Source organism: Rhamphochromis longiceps, linkage group LG3 (genome assembly GCF_057381845.1).
Source record: "Rhamphochromis longiceps isolate RC_006_pf linkage group LG3, R_longiceps_female_GT1.1, whole genome shotgun sequence".
Taxonomy (NCBI): Eukaryota; Metazoa; Chordata; class Actinopteri; order Cichliformes; family Cichlidae; genus Rhamphochromis; species Rhamphochromis longiceps.
In genome coordinates this window covers 29045374-29063350 of record NC_140559.1, presented here as the reverse complement: position 1 = coordinate 29063350, position 17977 = coordinate 29045374, and the positions used below count along the sequence as shown (strand labels likewise).

The following is a 17977-nucleotide window of genomic DNA, read 5'->3' as shown; positions in this document are numbered from 1 at the left end:
TTGCCATATATTTATCTGATTTATTTATTATTGTATTTAGATTTCTCATGTGTCAACCGCTGTATAAGAAACTGTGATTTTGCATTTAACAAAACATTTAAATCAAGTCTGTGTTTTCTTAAATCACACACTAGCTTTTCAGAAGGGTTGGTTGTCCAATTTCTTTTCAACATTTTAATTTTTTCTTCCAAATTGTGTCTTTGTCCTTTTTATAGGATGAGTATGAGATAATCCTGCCCCTTAAAACAGCTATGCCAGTTTCCTATAATAAAGTTAATAAATGTTGGGAGAATCATTTATATCCAAAAAGGATGTCCATTCTCTTTAAAATATTATTAAGTCCTACTTTTTTAGCAAAGATGTGTTCAAGCACCATCAGGTGGTCGATTTTTGTTGCCATTTTTTATTGAGTTTCAAAGAGACAGGTTTATGATCGCTTTGGATGACGGGAATTACTAGCTGGGGGAATAAATATATTCTCGATGATGAATGATGGACTTGGAAAAGTAAGTGAATTCTTGATCATCAGGGTGGTTTAAACTCCAACTGTCACAAAGCCCATAATCCTAATGGTTTAAAAATGACAGTCGATTGATATGTTCCATTATTAGGACTTATTGATTAGTAGTTAAATATAACAATATAAAAAATATGTACAACCCTAACCCCATTTTTATATTTATATTTGCACCTCTAAACACAACTATGCTTGTTCTTTACATAAACTGTATATGAAAGATGGATGGAGCCACCACAGCATTATCCACCAGCTGGAGAAGTCCCATTATGAAGCCTCAAGTTGAGCATGTCTGCAATCTTCATTTTGGTATTTTGAACGTAAGGGGGTGAATCTGACATGGATACCAAAGGATATCCTGGGCCATCTGACCTCAGCAAATCACATGATAGGGTGGGGCTAGGTTTCACAATGAGCTCACCCAAAACCTTGGCTGATTGTGACCTACACCCATTTTCACACCTTGGCTTGTGTGATTAGGTAGAGGATCATTAGAGGGTCCATTGTCCCTCTCGGAGGGACACTCCCACAGGGCTTAAATCTGTGACTCTCCACCATTTGACCCTAGAACTTAAGAAGCTTCTCAGATGAGAGGTGAAACATCTTCAAGCAACTTGAAGTCCAGACGCTTTCTTTCCCAAGCTCCTTCGAATACAAAAGGATAAGAAGAGCAACTTGTCAGTCTCACTGTAAAGCATACCCTGATTTATTCTCATTTGCAATAACTATATCTGCTTTTTACAAACAAACAATGATTTTTCCACCTCAGGTAAACTTCAGTGGATGACTATGGGCTGTCCAGTGCGGAGTCACGTGTGCTCAGCGGGGTTTTCTTCTCTCTCGAGAGCTTGTCGTATTTTCTGCCAGAAGACTCCAGTGTGTTGACCAGCCTGTGGCCAGCTCAAGTAAGAGCTCCTCTTCACCAGACTCCTTATTTGGTAGTACGGAGACAGCTGGTTGGCTGGTATGTCCTCCAGAAACACCATGATCAGCACATCCTTGTGCTCATCGAACAGACGGTAGCTAAAGAGATCACACGCAGATTAATCAGTGTAGAAGCTGGCGATGTCATTACATGTAAGGACAAAGAGTTGGTAACCATACCTGGCCATCTGGATTTCTTTGGAGCACCACTCACTCTGCAGGTAATTTGGGCTGATCACACAGATAGTCTTTCTGCTGTTATAGATGGCATCTGTAATGTTTTCTACAATGGGCTTACCTGTAAAAACAGAAATCTGAGACATTAAACAAAAATCTCACACATCAAACATGTCAGCATTTTTCAAGTTTTAACATTTTCTAGTTAAAACAGCTCTGGTGAATAACATAATGTGTAGCCTTTTCTATAAGTTAAAACATTCTCACTTTTGAGAATAGCAGGATCTACAGTAGTGTCTAAATTCCAGTCACAGCCTTTGGAGAACAAAGAACAATTCAATAAGCTTCTCGAGTAATAACTGGTGTTGGTCTTAACTTTAATTTTTATAGTTTCTGGAATCCAAGGCTTACAAAAACATCGGGAGTACAAAAACAGCTGTCTTTCTATTTTCTTTTATGCAAAACACAACTTCATGATTTCCTTTTCCTACATGTAGGATGCTTTGACAGTTGAGCAGCACATCTAAAGTTTAATTTTAGAGGTTTAAAGATCAATTTGTAGCTCTTGTCCAGATAGTCAGTCTAGCATTCAAACTTTGTTTTGTGGGTCATGTGTGATTGGCATTCTTGTTTGACATCATATCAACCATTTGTGTTTGCGTAAACGTAGTGTAGTAAAATTTTGAACAAAACAAAACAAAAAACGGTGGTGTGAAACCCTGATCTTTGTCATTACAAGTTTAGAGTGGCAACAATAGTGTTTAAAGGAAAGATGAGACAGAGTTTGTGTGGTAGCTCCATTAAATATTGATCTAAAAATAGAAAAATAGAAAAAAAGAGGCTAATGATAATCATATATACCTGGTTCAAAGTCTCTGTGGTGCAGACAGAGTTTCCAGCCCTGTTGACCCTCCAGCTCTGGAAGCAACTCTCCACAGACCCAAGCTTCATCATGAACATTGTAGGAGACAAAGGCATCGTAGCTGTGAGGAATACCTTTCTTCCTCCTCTTATTATCATAGAGAAAGGCCAGGAAGAGGTAATAGGCATATGTGAGGTGTGACCTCAGGAAGTGATAGATGAAGGATGCGAGGAGAGTAAGCATAACTAGACTAGAGCTAAAGAGGAAGCAGAGCAATGCAGCATCTATCCGACAGGAGTCAAAACCAAAGTCAAGGAATTTTTTTCCCCGTTGGCTGACAGGAAACGCACAAGTGTACTGATGTGCATTAACAACCTGTGTCTGTTTGCTGCCTTGAATCCACTGGATAAGACCGTAATTAGAACATTCACATGTTAAAAGGTTAGCAGATAGATCCAGATATGTCAAGCCTGGAAGGGATTGGATAACTGTTTCACTGATTACAAACAATTCATTGTCACTGACGTTTAGCCACCTGAGTGCCGACAGTTTGGCCTCTGCTAGAAAATCCAAAGACCTGAGTTTATTGTTGGAGAGGTCGAGTATTATCAGGTTTGGAATTGGCAAGAACACGTCAGATGTTAAAACTGAAAGCTCGCTGTAAGATATCCTCAGATGTTTCTGTTGCGGTGTGTATTTAAATGTGTCTGGGTACAAAGATCCCATGAAATATGCCTCTGTTATTAAGTACTCTAAAGAAGTCAGACCACTGAGAACATCTTTTGAAATATCGTAATATCCTCTATGAACCTTTATAACAAGTTCCTTCAATCTTTTTAAATTTGAGAAAGGCCTATCCCTTTGTTCAGAGCTGTTGTGGGTTCGGCTTTCAACAACATTTAAGATCAGAGTGCTTAAGTTTGACAGTCCACTGAAATGGTCGTAAAAATAATTATCACCTAACAGATAAAGAATCTGGAGGTTATCAAGTCCTTCGAACCCTCCTTCATCAACACTGTCACACTCGTCTAAGTCTATACACAAGTATTGAAGGGAAGACAGACTATGAAAATCTCCATGAATGAAATTCATGATATCAATATTTCTCAAATTTAAAAACTCCAGTGTCTGTAATTTATCTTTGAATGTATCTATAAATGACATAATCTTGTTGTTTTCAAGATTTAAGATTTTCAAATTGTTTAAATTTTGAAAAACACAGTCAAAGATATAGGATATTTGATTGTGGCTCAGATCGAGTATTGTTAGGCTTGTTAAATTCCAGAAGTAAGGACAGTAAAGTTCACTGATGTCATTGGAACTAAGGTCATAGACTTCCAATGTGGTGAGTCCTTGGACGGCCACTGGCAGTTCGGACAGTTCATTATTTTGTAATATCAGGCTTCTGAGCTGTGTCATTGACTGGAGTGCATTATCAGCCATGCTTTTTATATTGTTAAATGATAAGTTGAGCTCAATAAGGTTAGAGCAAGACTGCAGCATGTGCTCTTTTATGGTGTGAATTTCACTATTTCTCACATCAACTGTTCTTAGAGAAGGAATTTGGCAGGCAACGTCAATGAGACCATCATCTATCCACTTTTGTATGTTATCCATCTGAAACTCTTGAAGAGAGTAAGCAGTCTGCAGAATCACTCTGTACACATCAAAGCTAAGAGAAGTTTCACTCATGTGCAGTCTCGTTAGGCTCCTCAAAAAGGTCTTGTTTGACACTTCCCACTCGATGTCCTTGGACCAGCCTCGCAAGTCCAGAGACTGCAGATGAGTACATCCTCTGCTGGGCTTTCTTGATGACGGAGGTGATGGTGGGCTCCCACTTCAGGTCCTGGGTGATGGTGGTACCCAGGAAGCGGAATGAGTCCACAGAGGTGATGGGGGTGTCAGTCAGGATGATGGGGGGGAGTGGGGCTGTGTGCTTCCTGAAGTCCACAATAATCTCCACTGTCTTCTGGGCATTCAGCACCAGGTTGTTGTGGCTGCACCAAGACACCAGACGTTCAACCTCCCTCCTGTAGGCAGACTCATCCCCGTCAGAGATGAGCCCAATAACGGTGGTGTCATCTGCAAACTTGATTAGCTTGACAGACTGGTGGGTGGAGGTGCAGCAGTTGGTGTACAGGGAGAAGAGCAGAGGAGAAAGAACACAGCCCTGAGGGGAGCCGGTGCTGATGGTCCGGGAGTCCGAGACATTCTTTCCCAGCCTCACATGCTGCTTCCTGTCCGTCAGTAAGTCAGTGATCCACCGGCAGATGGGATCAGGCACATTCATCTGGGAAAGCTTGTCTCGGAGATGGTCTGGAAGGATGGTGTTGAAGGCAGAGCTGAAGTCCACAAACAGGATCCTGGCGTAGGTTCCTGGGGAGTCCAGATGCTGCAGGATGAAGTGTAGGGCCATGTTGATGGCGTCGTCTACAGACCTGTTGGCTCTATATGCAAACTGCAGGGGGTCCAGGAGGGGGGCCGTGAGGGTCCTGAGATGGGAGAGAACTAGGCGCTCAAAAGACTTCATGACCACAGATGTCAGAGCCACGGGTCTGTAGTCATTTAGTCCAGTGATCCTAGGTTTCTTGGGGACAGGGATTATGGTAGAGGACTTGAAGCAGGCAGGCACATGACATGCCTGCAGTGAGGAGTTGAAAATGCCAGAAAACACTGGGGCCAGCTCGTTTGCACAGTGTCTGAGGGTGGCAGGAGACACACCGTCTGGGCCGGGAGCTTTCCGAGCATTCAGGTTCTTAAACTGCTTCCTCACATCTGCTTCATGAATATGAAGAGTTGTGGTGGGTGGAGGTGGTGTGAAATCCTCTTTTGTGTGGGGTGAGGAGGGGGGTGTTGTAGGTGAACAGTTTGAAGGTGGTGATGGCTCTATGGAGGGGGGAGAGGTGGTGGAATTAGTGTCCAAAGTGCCTCTATTGTTGGGGCCGTTGGAGGTGTGAAGGCTGCCTGATGGCTCGTCAAAACGGCAGTAGAAGTCGTTAAGGGTGTTGGCTAAGAGCAAGTCATCAGTGGAGTGGGGGGTTTTAGGCTTGTAGTTTGTGATATTCCTAAAACCTTTCCACACAGAGGCCGAGTCATTCTCTGAGATCTGCTGCTGCATCTTCTCAGAGTGCTGATGTTTAGCAATGTCCACTTCTTTAGTGAACCTGTACTTGGCCTCTCTGTAGCAGTCCCTGTCTCCGCTTCTGAACGCCTTTCTCTTTTCCAGCCACAGCTTTTTGAGTTTAGGAGTAAACCAGGGTTTGTCATTGTTATAACTCACCCTGGTGCGTGATGGCACAATGCTGTCCTCACAGAAGTGGATATAGGAGGTGACGGTGTCCGTAAACTCGTCCAAGCTGTTAGAAGCAGCCTTCATAGCGCTTTTCTAGTCCCTAAGGACCCCAAAGCGCTTTACACAACCAGTCATCCACCCATTCACACACTGGTGATGGCAAGCTACATTGTAGCCACAGCTGCCTTGGGGCGCACTGACAGAGGCGAGGCTGCCAGACACTGGCACCACTGGGCCCTCTGACCACCACCAGTAGGCAACAGGTGAAGTGTCTTGCCCAGTGACACAATGACCGAGACTGTCCAAGCCGGGGCTCAAACCGGCAACCTTTCGATTACAAGGCGAACTACCAACTCTTGAGCCACGATCGCCACATACACGTATCGTCCTTCACAACCAAAGATAAACAAGGCGTAATTTCTCTGAAACGACATCACTGCCTCATTATGTGACTCTAGTTGCTGAAAAGATGCAGGGATTTGTATGTATGTGTGTAGTTAATCTGATGTGATTTTCATGATCATCACAAGCTTGCAAGAAGAACATTATGGAACTACCAAAAAGGTGAAATATATCAGCAGTTGGGGAGCATTTTGACACGATATTTCCCAATAACAACTTTCGTCTTCTCAAATCAATTAGAGAGGATGGTCAGTTAGAGGTGTGTGTATATGTGTGTGCATTTAATACAGGACCTCAAAACAGGAAGTATGAGATGGATCTATTGTTTGCCAACACAAAGCAGGCTTACAGTGCATCACCCCTCCCCCCGCTTGGCCACTCAGACCACAACCTGGTCCCTCTCCACCCCACCTACATTCCTATGGTGAAGAGGAACGTCCCCCCCCCCCCCACAAAGAAGGTGATAAGGGTGTGGTCTGAGGAATGCACTGAGGCCCTAAGAGACTGTTTTGAATGCACAGACTGGTAGGAACTCTACAAGCCTCACGGTGAGGACATCGACGCCCTCACCCACTGCATCATGGACTACATTAATTTCAGTGTTGAGAACACTGTGCCTACCCAGAAGATACAGTGTTTCTCAAACAATAAACCGTGGGTCACCCCAGAACTGAAGGCCCTGCTGAACAAGAAGAAGAGTGCTTTCTGGTCGGGACACAAGGAGGAACTTAAAGTCCAAAAGGATCTTAAATACAAGATCCGAGAAGGCAAGGAGTGCTTCAGGAGGAAGATGGAAAACCAACTCCAACAGAAAAACATCAGAGAAGTCTGGAGGAACATGGAAAAAATCTCTGGACACTTCCAGGACAATTGAGGAGCCACAGTGTCTGCCGGCTGGGGTTGGGCTAACGACTTGAATCTGTTTTTTAACAGATTTGACAATGGCCCACTTATCACCTCTCCCACCCCCCAGGTTCCATTAACCCCCCTCCAGTTGCCCCCCCCCCCCCAGGTGCAATGCCATTGTCACCTGAGCTCTCCTCTCACCACAACCCTGCTTCACCCCTATCCACACATCTACCCGCAACAAAGCCAGGCCTACCCCCCACTCCAGCCCAGCCTCACATCTACTTCACAGCTGATCAGGTGAGAAATCAGCTAAAGAGGATGAAGGCAAGGAAGGCAGCAGGTCTGGATGGAATCTGCTCCAGACTGCTCAGGGACTGTGCAGACCAGCTCTGTCAGGTGGCCCTGTACATCTTCAACCTGAGCCTGAGCCTGCAGAGGGTTCCTGAACTGTGGAAGACTTCCTGTGTGGTTCCGGTGCCAAAAATTGCACACCCCAGGGAGCCCAACCACTTCAGGCCTGTTGCCTTGGCTTCTCATCTGATGAAGACCATGGAAAGGCTCATCCTGCACCACCTTCGGCCACTGGTGGACTCAGTGATGGACCCCCTGCTGTTCGCCTACCATTCTGGAATTGGGGTGGATGACGCTGTCATCTACCTGGTACACCGATCCCTCTCTCACTTAGAGCAGGCGGGGAGCACTGTGAGGATCATGTTTTTTGACTTCTCCAGTGCTTTCAACACCATCCAACGCGCACTACTGAGAGGGAAGCTGGAGGGAGCCGGAGTAGGCAAACAGCTGACTGCATGGACCATCGACTACCTTACCAACAGACCACAGTATGTGAGGCTCCATGACTGTGTGTCCGAGGTGGTAATCTGCAGCACGGGGGCAGCACGGGGCACGGTTCTCTCACCTTTCCTGTTCAGCCTTTACACTTCAGACTTCTGTTATAATTCGGACGATTGCCATCTACAGAAGTTCTCAGATGATACAGCCATCATTGGATGCGTATCAGACGGGAATGATCAGGAATACAGGGGGTCATCAGTGACTTTGTTGGCTGGTGTGAGACCAACGTACTCCAAATCAACGCCGGAAAGACAAAGGAGATGATCATAGACTTCAGGAGGAAGTCACCCCCTACGACACCGGCGAACATCCAAGGGAAAGACATTGAGATAGTGGACTCTTATAAGTACCTGGGTGTTCACCTCAACAATAAACTGGACTGGACTACAAATACAGACGTCCTGTATAAGAAGGGCCAGAGTCGACTCCACCTGCTGAGGAGACTGAGGTCCTTGGGAGTCTGCAGGACTCTGTTAAGGACACTCTATGACACTGTGGTAGCATCTGCCCTTTTCTATGCAGTGGTCTGCTGGGGGAATGGATGCACGGACAGGGACAGGAGCAGGATTGACAAACTGGTGCGGAGGTCTAGCTCCGTGTTGGGATGTCCCCTGGAGTCTGTGGAGGTGGTTGGTGAGAGGAGGATGTTAGTAAAGCTGACATCCATCATGAACAACCCACATCACCCACTGCATGAGTATGTGAGTGGGCTGAGCAGCTCTTTTAGTCAGAGACTGAAACACCCTCGCTGCAGGAAGGAGCGCTTTCGCAGATCGTTCATCCCAACAGCAGTTAGACTCTATAACTCCTCAATCACGATGTCATAAGTCACTGGACACTGTGAACATCCACGGTCACCACTTCATGCATAATGGACCTTCCATGTGTATAGACATGTGCAGGTATATATGTATGTATATGTATACATATGTGTATCTTATCTTATCTTATCTTATCTTATCTTATCTGCTACTACTGCACATTCACCCAATGTATATACTACATATATATATATATATATATATATATATATGTTTTTCCTCTACACCCCCCCCCCCAATTTTTTTTTGCACATGTCGAGGAGCGTGTCAGGCTACATTTCACTGTGTGTTATACTTGTATAACTATGCATGTGACAAATAAAGAACCTTGAACCTTATCTTATCTTATCTTATCTTATCTTATCTTATATACAGAGAGCCAGACACCTAAAGACTAGATAACAAGACTAAGAACAGAAAATGCAAATACTGAGCATAGCAACATGACAACTATAAGAAACTATAAAAGCCTGAAACCCATACCTGACCTTAATATCATCACAAAAACCTTAATGACAGTGATACAAAATACAAAACTATAACATAAGGGTAACAAACAAGAAAACTCCTAAACATTCCCAAAACTCAAAAACCTGGGTCACAGACCCAGGACCATGACAAGTACAGGCTTAGACTTCCTTTTTTTGCCTTTAACACCGCATTACGTTTTCATGGCATAGATTGCGCTCAAAATATTGGGTGGTTGACAGGAAAAACAGACAAGGAAAACCTAAAATAAAGAAGAGGGGATTACAAATTGAGGAGGAGGTCTTAACCATAGAATCAAATGGTGGAGTACATCTGAAGACAAATCCATGACAGAAGAAAAATGGGATAAGGGGAGTGTGATAATGTTTTTCTTTTTTTTCTCAGCCCCTGCGTTCTCCTCTCTACTTCCTCGCTCCCTCCTCTTGTAATTTATTCATTGGTGCCTCCTCTGGTAGAGCATTGAGGAGAAAGAAGCGGGGAACCAGATGAAGACTTTTTCTCCACTTTGGGAGTCTGCAGCGGTGGACCGTCGAACATTTACCATGCCTTTGTCAACCAACAGTGATGTATGTGGATCCTAAACAGGTATGAAGGAAATATATTACAAGCCTGCAGTAATATTCCAGTGACAGCTTTCTGTAATACCCGTGAGTGACTTTAAAATGCTTAAATTATTGCTTGCTCTTTTAATTATATTTCTATTTATATCAAGACTTGCCTGATATTTTTGTAATACATTAGTAGTTCTATTTATAACCAGGCTGTAAAATGTCAACTTAAGTGTAATTGTAATGTTATAAATATGTGACTCCTTTCAGTTTTGTCTCAGTTAGTTTCATTATATGTACAGAACTTTTTTTGAAACAGCAGGTCGCTTGTATTTCCTTTTTAAAATCTAGTCATGACTATGGATGCCTGTATCAAGCACAGTAGGGAAAATGCAAACGTGAGTGAAACTGGGTCTCGTGAGAATTCATGTGTTTGGCAGAAAATAGCTGCCAGACAGGGCTGAACTACCAATCTTAAGTCTTTACTCCTATGTGTGAGGGGGCATTTTTTCTTGTTGTGTGTCACTTTTTCATAATATTATGTCAATAACTTTTGAATACTTTTGCCTAGTGAGACCGCTATCTTTCAATCAAACATGCATCATCTATAGCCTCTGCTTGGCTTATTGTTTTTAATCATCTCTTTATCCATCTGTCTCGTCAGGTTCTCAGTATCAACTGAAAAATATCATAGAAATTGGTCCTTTTTTCTACTGGATACACAGTAACCATCATCATCATTATTATCATGGAAACCTCAAAAAATATTTTAAAACGACAGAGAGATATCATCCAATCAGAAGGTCCAGTTACAAGGGAGGATGGGCTTGAAGACAATCTCTGCAACATAGATGCTAATACAAAACTTGAACTGGAACCTAACTTTAACCTTAACCTCAATATTACCTCACCAAGCAATCCCCGCGCATTCATCGAGTCCTCAAAGCTGCATGGGGGACAGAAAAAGGATAATGTGACCAAAGGAGGTGAAAAACCTGGGGTGAAAGTAGCAGTAAGTATGTCAGCAAGCATCCTTACACCCACTGTGACATCACCAGGAGAGAGAGATGACCCATCACGGCAAAAAAGCAAAATCCCAGCTTTGTCTCGTTCACCAACAGCTAAGCCAACGGTTAGATGCAGAGATGAGCAACTGCTGAAATCAGCAAATATCAAACATGCCCCAGGACTTAGCACCAAGATGCACACAAGTCTAAAACCACAGCAGATGGAGCAAACAACAATGGCTAGCATCCCCAAAAGTACTGAAAGAATAAAAATACAGAGCCTGAACACTACAAAATCTCTGACAGGTGGACTAACCACAAAGACTACAAATAAAATAACAGTCAGTCTAAGTATGCAGTCAAACCAAAAAGAGGAGGGGGGGAAAGTGATCAAGACACCTTCGCCACAAACTTTACACCTACCTGCAAGCCCCCAAATTCCTAACCAGAAAGCAGAGGCAAAGGCTATCATCTCAAAACTGGCAAATCAAATACCAATAGTGGAAGTCAACCAAAATCCAGCGAGCATAACCAGCAAGTCAAATCCAAAAACTGGGCATGACTCAAGAACTCATAGTTCTGAAACATCCTCTACAGCTACAAAATCACCAAGTCAGAGGGGAGAATCAGCACTTCCGAGTAACAAGAGCACCCTATTGACGTCTGTAAGTCCCAAGCCATTCACACAGAGAACAGCCACCAGACCTATAAACAGTAATACAACGAAACCAAAGGAGAACCTTGAGAGTAAAGATTCAAGTGCTGGTTTTGGATGCAAAACCAGTTCTAAATTCATTTCAAACTCTAAGGGAACCACAGTGTCCAAGGACAGTCTGGTTTCTAAAACTGGCACTGATTCCAAAGCCAGTCACAATTCTAAAGCACAGATTGGGTCAAGAAACAGTTTAGATTCCAAAAGTGGTTCGGCTTCCAAAACAACTTCAGACTCTAGGGATAGTTTAGATCTTAAAAATGACTTCACTTCCAAAGCCACTCCCAACTTTAAGTCAGGGATGAGCTCCAGAGATAGCATTGACTCTAGAAATATGTCAGATATTAAACCAAACAAAACTACTCAAGAGTCTAAGACAGCTGGGGCCTCTAGAACCAGCATGGCAAGGTCAAAAGATGACCAAGATCCCAAATCTCTGCCAAATTCAAAAATCAATCTTCAAACTAGCCCAACTGCTAAATGTGGGACTGCTTCTAGTTCTGATGCCTCTTCCAATTATAAAGCTGAGCCAACACGGTCAACTTCTATGTCTACTTTAACAAACTCTAGCTCTAAAATAGACCTTGTCAGATCTGTTTCCCCATCATCCATTAGAACCAGTCTGTCTGGGTCCAAAGATGACAACCTCAAGACTTCAGCATCCAGTACCAAACAAGGTACGGACCCTAAAGCTGGATCAAACATTTCCAAGTCTGGACCAGTTCACTCTACTTCACAACTAGCTTTGAGGGATTTGCACTCTTCCTTGACACTGTCTCCAAGACCAGGCTCAGCAAGTAGGAGACCTGGATCTTGTGCTGGGAAAACTCTTGATTCAAATCCTGTTGGACCACACAGAGATGCCCAGATAAGCCCTGGCTCTGCTCCAGGTAACTACTGCCACAATTTAATTTTATGTAGACATTTTGCAAAGCCGACATCTTATGATCATCAGTTTGTAATGTAAAAATCAGTTTGACAAAATAAGCTTCAGTCAGGGTTCAATGTGGTACAACCTCCACCTCCAATACTCTAGTGTGGTATTCTATAAAAACTTTCATGTCAGGTAGCTTTTAATACAGTAATCGAGATTTGGGTATTCATGATTGTAATAACAAAAATCCATTATTGTTTTTATTAAAACAAGTGGTACTAAGGAAAAACCTGACAAAAATCCAAAACAATGGACAATTAACCAAGCATCAAGCATCTTTTTTCTGTAAAAAAAACAACAACATATGTATGCATTGTAGAAGGTTTTTCATTGGGAAGTTTCTTTTGTTTTTAGTTATATTAGTTTATATTTGACAGCAATGTTTCATTTCAGTGTAATGATCAAAGCAAAAGAAAAAGAGAAGAAACAATTAACCCTTTAAGACCTACCATAGAACCAAGTCCGCCAGAACTTATATTATATTTTTACATGCTGTGGAGCCATTTTTGGGAGAATTTCAAGTTGCTATACATCAGTGCAACCATGATAGCACAAATTTTAATAATGTGTCTGCATTAAGTGCATAGCAATTACATAAATTGCAAAAAAGCGCAATAAACTACAGAAAATTTGAAAATCGTTTTTGTTTTTTTAACATATATTTCTAGTTACAGAAATTTAAGGGGCTTATCCCTCAAAACTGTAAATACAAAAAAGCAGCACAAAATAGTTTCCCACCACAGAAAATTTATTTAGAGTGTCTTCATAGTTTTATTTTTGAAATACACCAATTTTTATATACTGCAGGAAAAATCCCAGAAACGACACAGAAAGTCATAAAGTCAAAGATAACTTTTAAAAAGACCAGTATAGGCTCATGAGGCCCTGATGGTAAAAAAAAACAAACTACATTTCCGCGAAAATGACGTCACTTCCGGTCTCGGGCAGGTAATGGCGGACATGCGATAGTTCGCGCTGACGTCTATTCCAACGTAGGAAGTGTTACAAACAGCTGATCGGATCAGCAAGGCATGTTTCTGGAATATTATGTTTTTGTTGCTGCAAGCGCTTTTTATGCAGTTTTTTGCAAAGCTATATGTGGAAGGAAACCGTGACCTAGGACAAGCTGATGGTATAAGATGTAAGCGGACACGCTCCGTTTTGCGTAACTATTTTTAAATCCCAGTAGCACTGCAACCACGTAAGCTAGCGCAATAATTTTTTTTGCATATGAAACCGGAGGAGTTGTACTTACATCTTATGCCATCAGCTTGTCCTAGGTCACGGTTTCCTTCCACATAAAGCTTTGCAAAAACTGCATAAAAAGCACTTGCAGCAACAAAAACATAATACTCCAGAAACACGCTTTGCCGATCCGATCAGCTGTTTGTAACACTTCCTACGTCCATCAGCGTGAACTATCACATGACCGCATGACCTGCCCGAAACCGGAAGTGACGTCATTTTGCGGAAATGTAGTTTTTTACCATTGTGGCCTTATGAGCCTATACTTGTGTTTTTAAAAGTTATGTTTGACTTTATGACTTTCTGTGTCGTTTCTGGGATGCTGAGGACTCATATTACACTGCTGGAAATATTTTATTTTGATGCATATGCTGTTATTTTGCAAATTTGCACTATAATATATTTTTTCGTTTTTCCTGCAGTATATGAAAATTGGTGTATCTCAAAAATAAAACTATGAAGACACTTAAAATAAATTTCCTTTGGTGGGAAACTAGTTTGTGCAACTTTTTTGTATTTACAGTTTTGAGGGATAAGCCTCTTAAATTTCTCTAACTAGAAATATATGTTAAAAAGTCAAAAACGATTTTCAATTTTTTTGTAGTTTATTGCACTTTTTTGCAATTTATGTAATTACTATGCACTTAATGCAGACATATTATTAAAATTTGGGCTATAATGGTTTTATTGATGTATAGCAACTTGAAATGCTCCAAAAAATGGCTCCACAGCATGTAAAAATATATTACAAGCTCTGGCGGACTTGGTTCTATGGTAGGTCTTAAAGGGTTAAAGGGTTAAGTCACATCCCAAAACTACAATTACAACAATAATGCTGAAAGGTCACAAAATCAGCACTGAGATGAATTTACTTTTAAATATCCAAGTGGTTATTGGAAAAATATATAAGAAAAAATTGGGCATAATAATAATAATAATAATAATAATAATAATAATAATTTATGCTTTTTATGCAATTCACATATATATGAGCTAATATTTATTTCTTACTTTCAGGTGTTTCTGCGATTTCAGGCCCACTGGCTACTTCCAGCCCCAAAACCAGAACCACCACTCCCTTGACTACAATGGGAGGAACCATAAATGAACTTGCAGCGTGTGTAACTGTGGAAACAAATCCCAGCAGTGTATCTCATAATACCTTTCTGACTCGGGGTCTCACTTTTGACTCTATCACTAAGACACAAGCAAAAATGGGTGCTGACGTCAAAGAAAAGCATTTAAAAGTGCCTGAGAGAAAAGCAGCAGCTGTAGGAGGAACATCAGAATCCCAGGGGGCTGTGACTGACAATGCAGCACGGTCAACAGGAGGTGCTGCGAGAATACCAGAGGGTCTGCTGAGTAAAACTGGCCACCTGGGAGAGCCAAATGCCACAATTGCTGGTAGCAACACCTCTTCATCGAGGACAGAGAGTGTGGAGAGAAAAATCACAGAGAAAAAAAAACAAGAGAGGGGGAGACAGAGACTGGATCAGGGTAGTTCTTTTTATCCTGTTTCCACCATTACAGCAAACCACAAGAAGGTCAGAGATATGGCGACCATGACTAACCCAAGGGAGAGCCTTTATCCATTGGCAGGAGGGCAAAGAGAAGTTGCTGTCCAAGTGGAGGTGGAGGTTGTGGAACGGTCAGCATCCACCAGTCCCAGCTTCTACCAGGGAGGTATCACCTCCTCTCTCATTGGCTCACCTAGCTGTAAGTCAGGTAGTTTGATTTTGCCAACAGTTCCATCCCTTTGCTGTATCCCAGCTACTCAGAAACCTGTCCAGCATATCTGCAAGATTGACATTGAGTTGCGTAGCCAGTCATTACTTCCGTCAGCTGTGACAAACAAGGCAAACTCCCTGCCTGCCTGTTTGCGTACATACAGCTTTCAGAAAAGCCCTTCTCTCATGTCGGGGCAACAACTAGGACAAAACCAAGACAGAGATGTTAGCACTGATAGCATGTGGAAATATGGGGAGCAGGAGGAGACAAAGATGGTGCAGAAGGTGGTGGAAGAAAATGGGGATAAGGAGGAGACAGAAAAGCCACAGGACGTAGCATGGGATGAGCAAGGGATGACATGGGAGGTGTATGGCGCCTCTGTGGACTTGGAATCTCTGGGCACAGCAATCCAGTCCCACTTGGAGTCAAAGATTCAGGAGCAGGAAAAACACATCAGGAGTCTGAGGAAGTCCATCTGCTCTGACAGTAGCCTCAAAGGGTTAAAGATGAAGAAGCGGAAGAAGAGGACAGGAAGGATGCTGAGTTGCTGCAGAAAGGCATCCGCTGTGGCAGACTGAGAGCAGTCTAGAAACATCAAACCCCTCTGAGATATGACTCTAAAACAGAAATTCTCTTAAATGGAGAAGTCTGCAATGTATGCACAGCACATGTGTTTACTGCACTTTCCTATTCATGTCATCTTACACCTTGTGCAGCTATCACTCAGAATAACCCGATCAGATCTTCTGTTCTTCCCATCACAGTCATCTTCTTGTGCACCTCTGAATCACTTTGACAACAGCTACTGTATTTAGATTGTTCTACAGAAGTCCTACTCTGACCACTCTCCAAGGACAAATGTTGAAACTTCATCAGAGCTAGAAGAGCTCCAGAGATACACAAGGAGCTAACCTTGAAGCACCCAATGATTAAATGTATATCAAGTAAGGGTCTTGCTTTTTGTGAGTGTTAAAAATAGGGATCTTGTACCTGGAGCAAGACCAAAATGGAGAGTAAATGCACAGTTAATGGATACCTCAACTAAACGCGAATCTGTCATTCGATCATCATTTACAAAGCTGAAAGCTGACCAGCTTAGCATAATGATTAAAAACAGTAGGAAACTCCTGGAGGTGAAAGGTAACATTATATTAGCTACTAAAATCACTTGCATGTACACTAACATTGCTACATGTAATTCTTACTGCTGCTCACTCTCACCTCGTACTTCTACCGTTTTGCTATGACTTTTACCACTCCCACTGCTACTTTTCCAACAATATCAGTACAGGTTTAAAAATTTATTACAGTTTCATTAAACAGCAGTAAGAGCAGGAGTCAGTGGTGCTCCATTTTGTGTGCTTCTTCCAGTGTTTCATATTCAAACAGCCAGTGGTTATTGATGTGGAGCAGAGAGGACAGCAGCTCTGCTGCTGCTGAATATTTCATCCACTTTCTTTTTGACAAAGCACTCGAGGCAGCCGGGATCCCAGACTGCCTCGAGTGAGCCACTAAATTGTTTCCGGCAGATTGTTGTATCTTTTCCTTACTCCTTTCCGTTTTAAATAATCCGGGCTTCCCCCTTTCCTTTCCTTTCCTTTCCTTTCCTTTCCTTTCCTTTCCTTTCCTTTCCTTTCCTTTCCTTTCTGATTACATGCACTTTCTTTTCCCCTTGTTTCTCTTTTCTCATTTGCCTTCTATGGTTATAATTTTGGTTATGTCCTCTTTTTTTGCTTTCACGTCATCCTTTACCTTTCTTTTGCCGTTATTTTCTTTTTTCTTTTCTTTTCTGGATGTGCTTTCCTTTCCTCTCATTTTACCTTTTTATTTTATTTTATTTCTCTGTATTTGTGCTTTCTTGTTCTGTTTTTTATTTTCATTTTGCCTTCTGATCCTTTTCTACTTGTTTTTTGTTTTATTTATAATTTTACGTTCCTGCTTTCTTTTTCTTTTGTTACTTTCATTTCATTTCATTTCATTTCTTTTTATTTGTCTTTTTCTCTCTTTTCTTCTCTTCCTTGCCTTTCCTTCCTCTTTTTCCAGGTCGCTGCACTTTTGACAGTCCTTTTTTATTGCAGTAGCTGGTCTGTACTGATAGGGGGCGAAACAGCATGTGCTTGTTTAGTCTCCGTTATTAAAATAATATTTTGTTGTATTTCATGTTAATTCTCTTTTCCTTTTCTGTTCTGGCATCTCAGGGATGTTGTCCTTTTGGGAGCCAAATCTTTCTCATCCCTTTTTTCTTCTGTTACATTTCCATCCGCCTCTTTCATAACTCCTCCTCCTGCGATGGAGTAATGTTGTTGACAGAGCACTGGATTGCTTCTTTGAATTATTCAGAAACATTAAAGTCACCCTCATCTTAACAAGAGTGTCTCCACCATGATTTATTCAGCTGGTACGTAGGAAACACTGAGCAGACATGGTTTGTTAAAGTATCCTCAGAAATCTACAAAAATTTCAGGAATACAGACATAATATCATAAACATCGTGCTATTATGCTATTTATGATTTATTTCTAAATATTATATCGAGCAGTTACTAATAATATTAAATAACAGGTTTTGGTTCTGAAAGGTTAAAAAATTCATATTAATTATAAATCACCACTGTTTCA

General features: G+C 41.9%; 2 protein-coding genes across 2 annotated transcripts; one reads left to right on the top strand and one right to left on the bottom strand.

Moving 5' to 3' along the window:
- Positions 1-1021: 1021 nt before the first annotated feature.
- On the top strand, positions 1022-17759 carry LOC146673861 (uncharacterized). The gene is made up of 5 exons (XM_085392361.1): positions 1022-1194; positions 1287-1662; positions 9570-9770; positions 10398-12342; positions 14649-17759. The coding sequence occupies exons 4-5, from the start codon at positions 10482-10484 to the stop codon at positions 15935-15937; spliced, it is 3150 nt and encodes a 1049-aa protein (XP_085248487.1). The 5' UTR covers positions 1022-1194; positions 1287-1662; positions 9570-9770; positions 10398-10481; the 3' UTR covers positions 15938-17759.
- On the bottom strand, positions 1293-3572 carry LOC146673862 (toll-like receptor 13). Its single transcript, XM_085401030.1, has 4 exons — positions 3297-3572; positions 2480-3077; positions 1622-1739; positions 1293-1540 (listed from the first exon to the last, which is right to left on the bottom strand). The coding sequence occupies exons 1-4, from the start codon at positions 3570-3572 to the stop codon at positions 1327-1329; spliced, it is 1206 nt and encodes a 401-aa protein (XP_085257156.1). The 3' UTR covers positions 1293-1326.
- Positions 17760-17977: the final 218 nt, after the last annotated feature.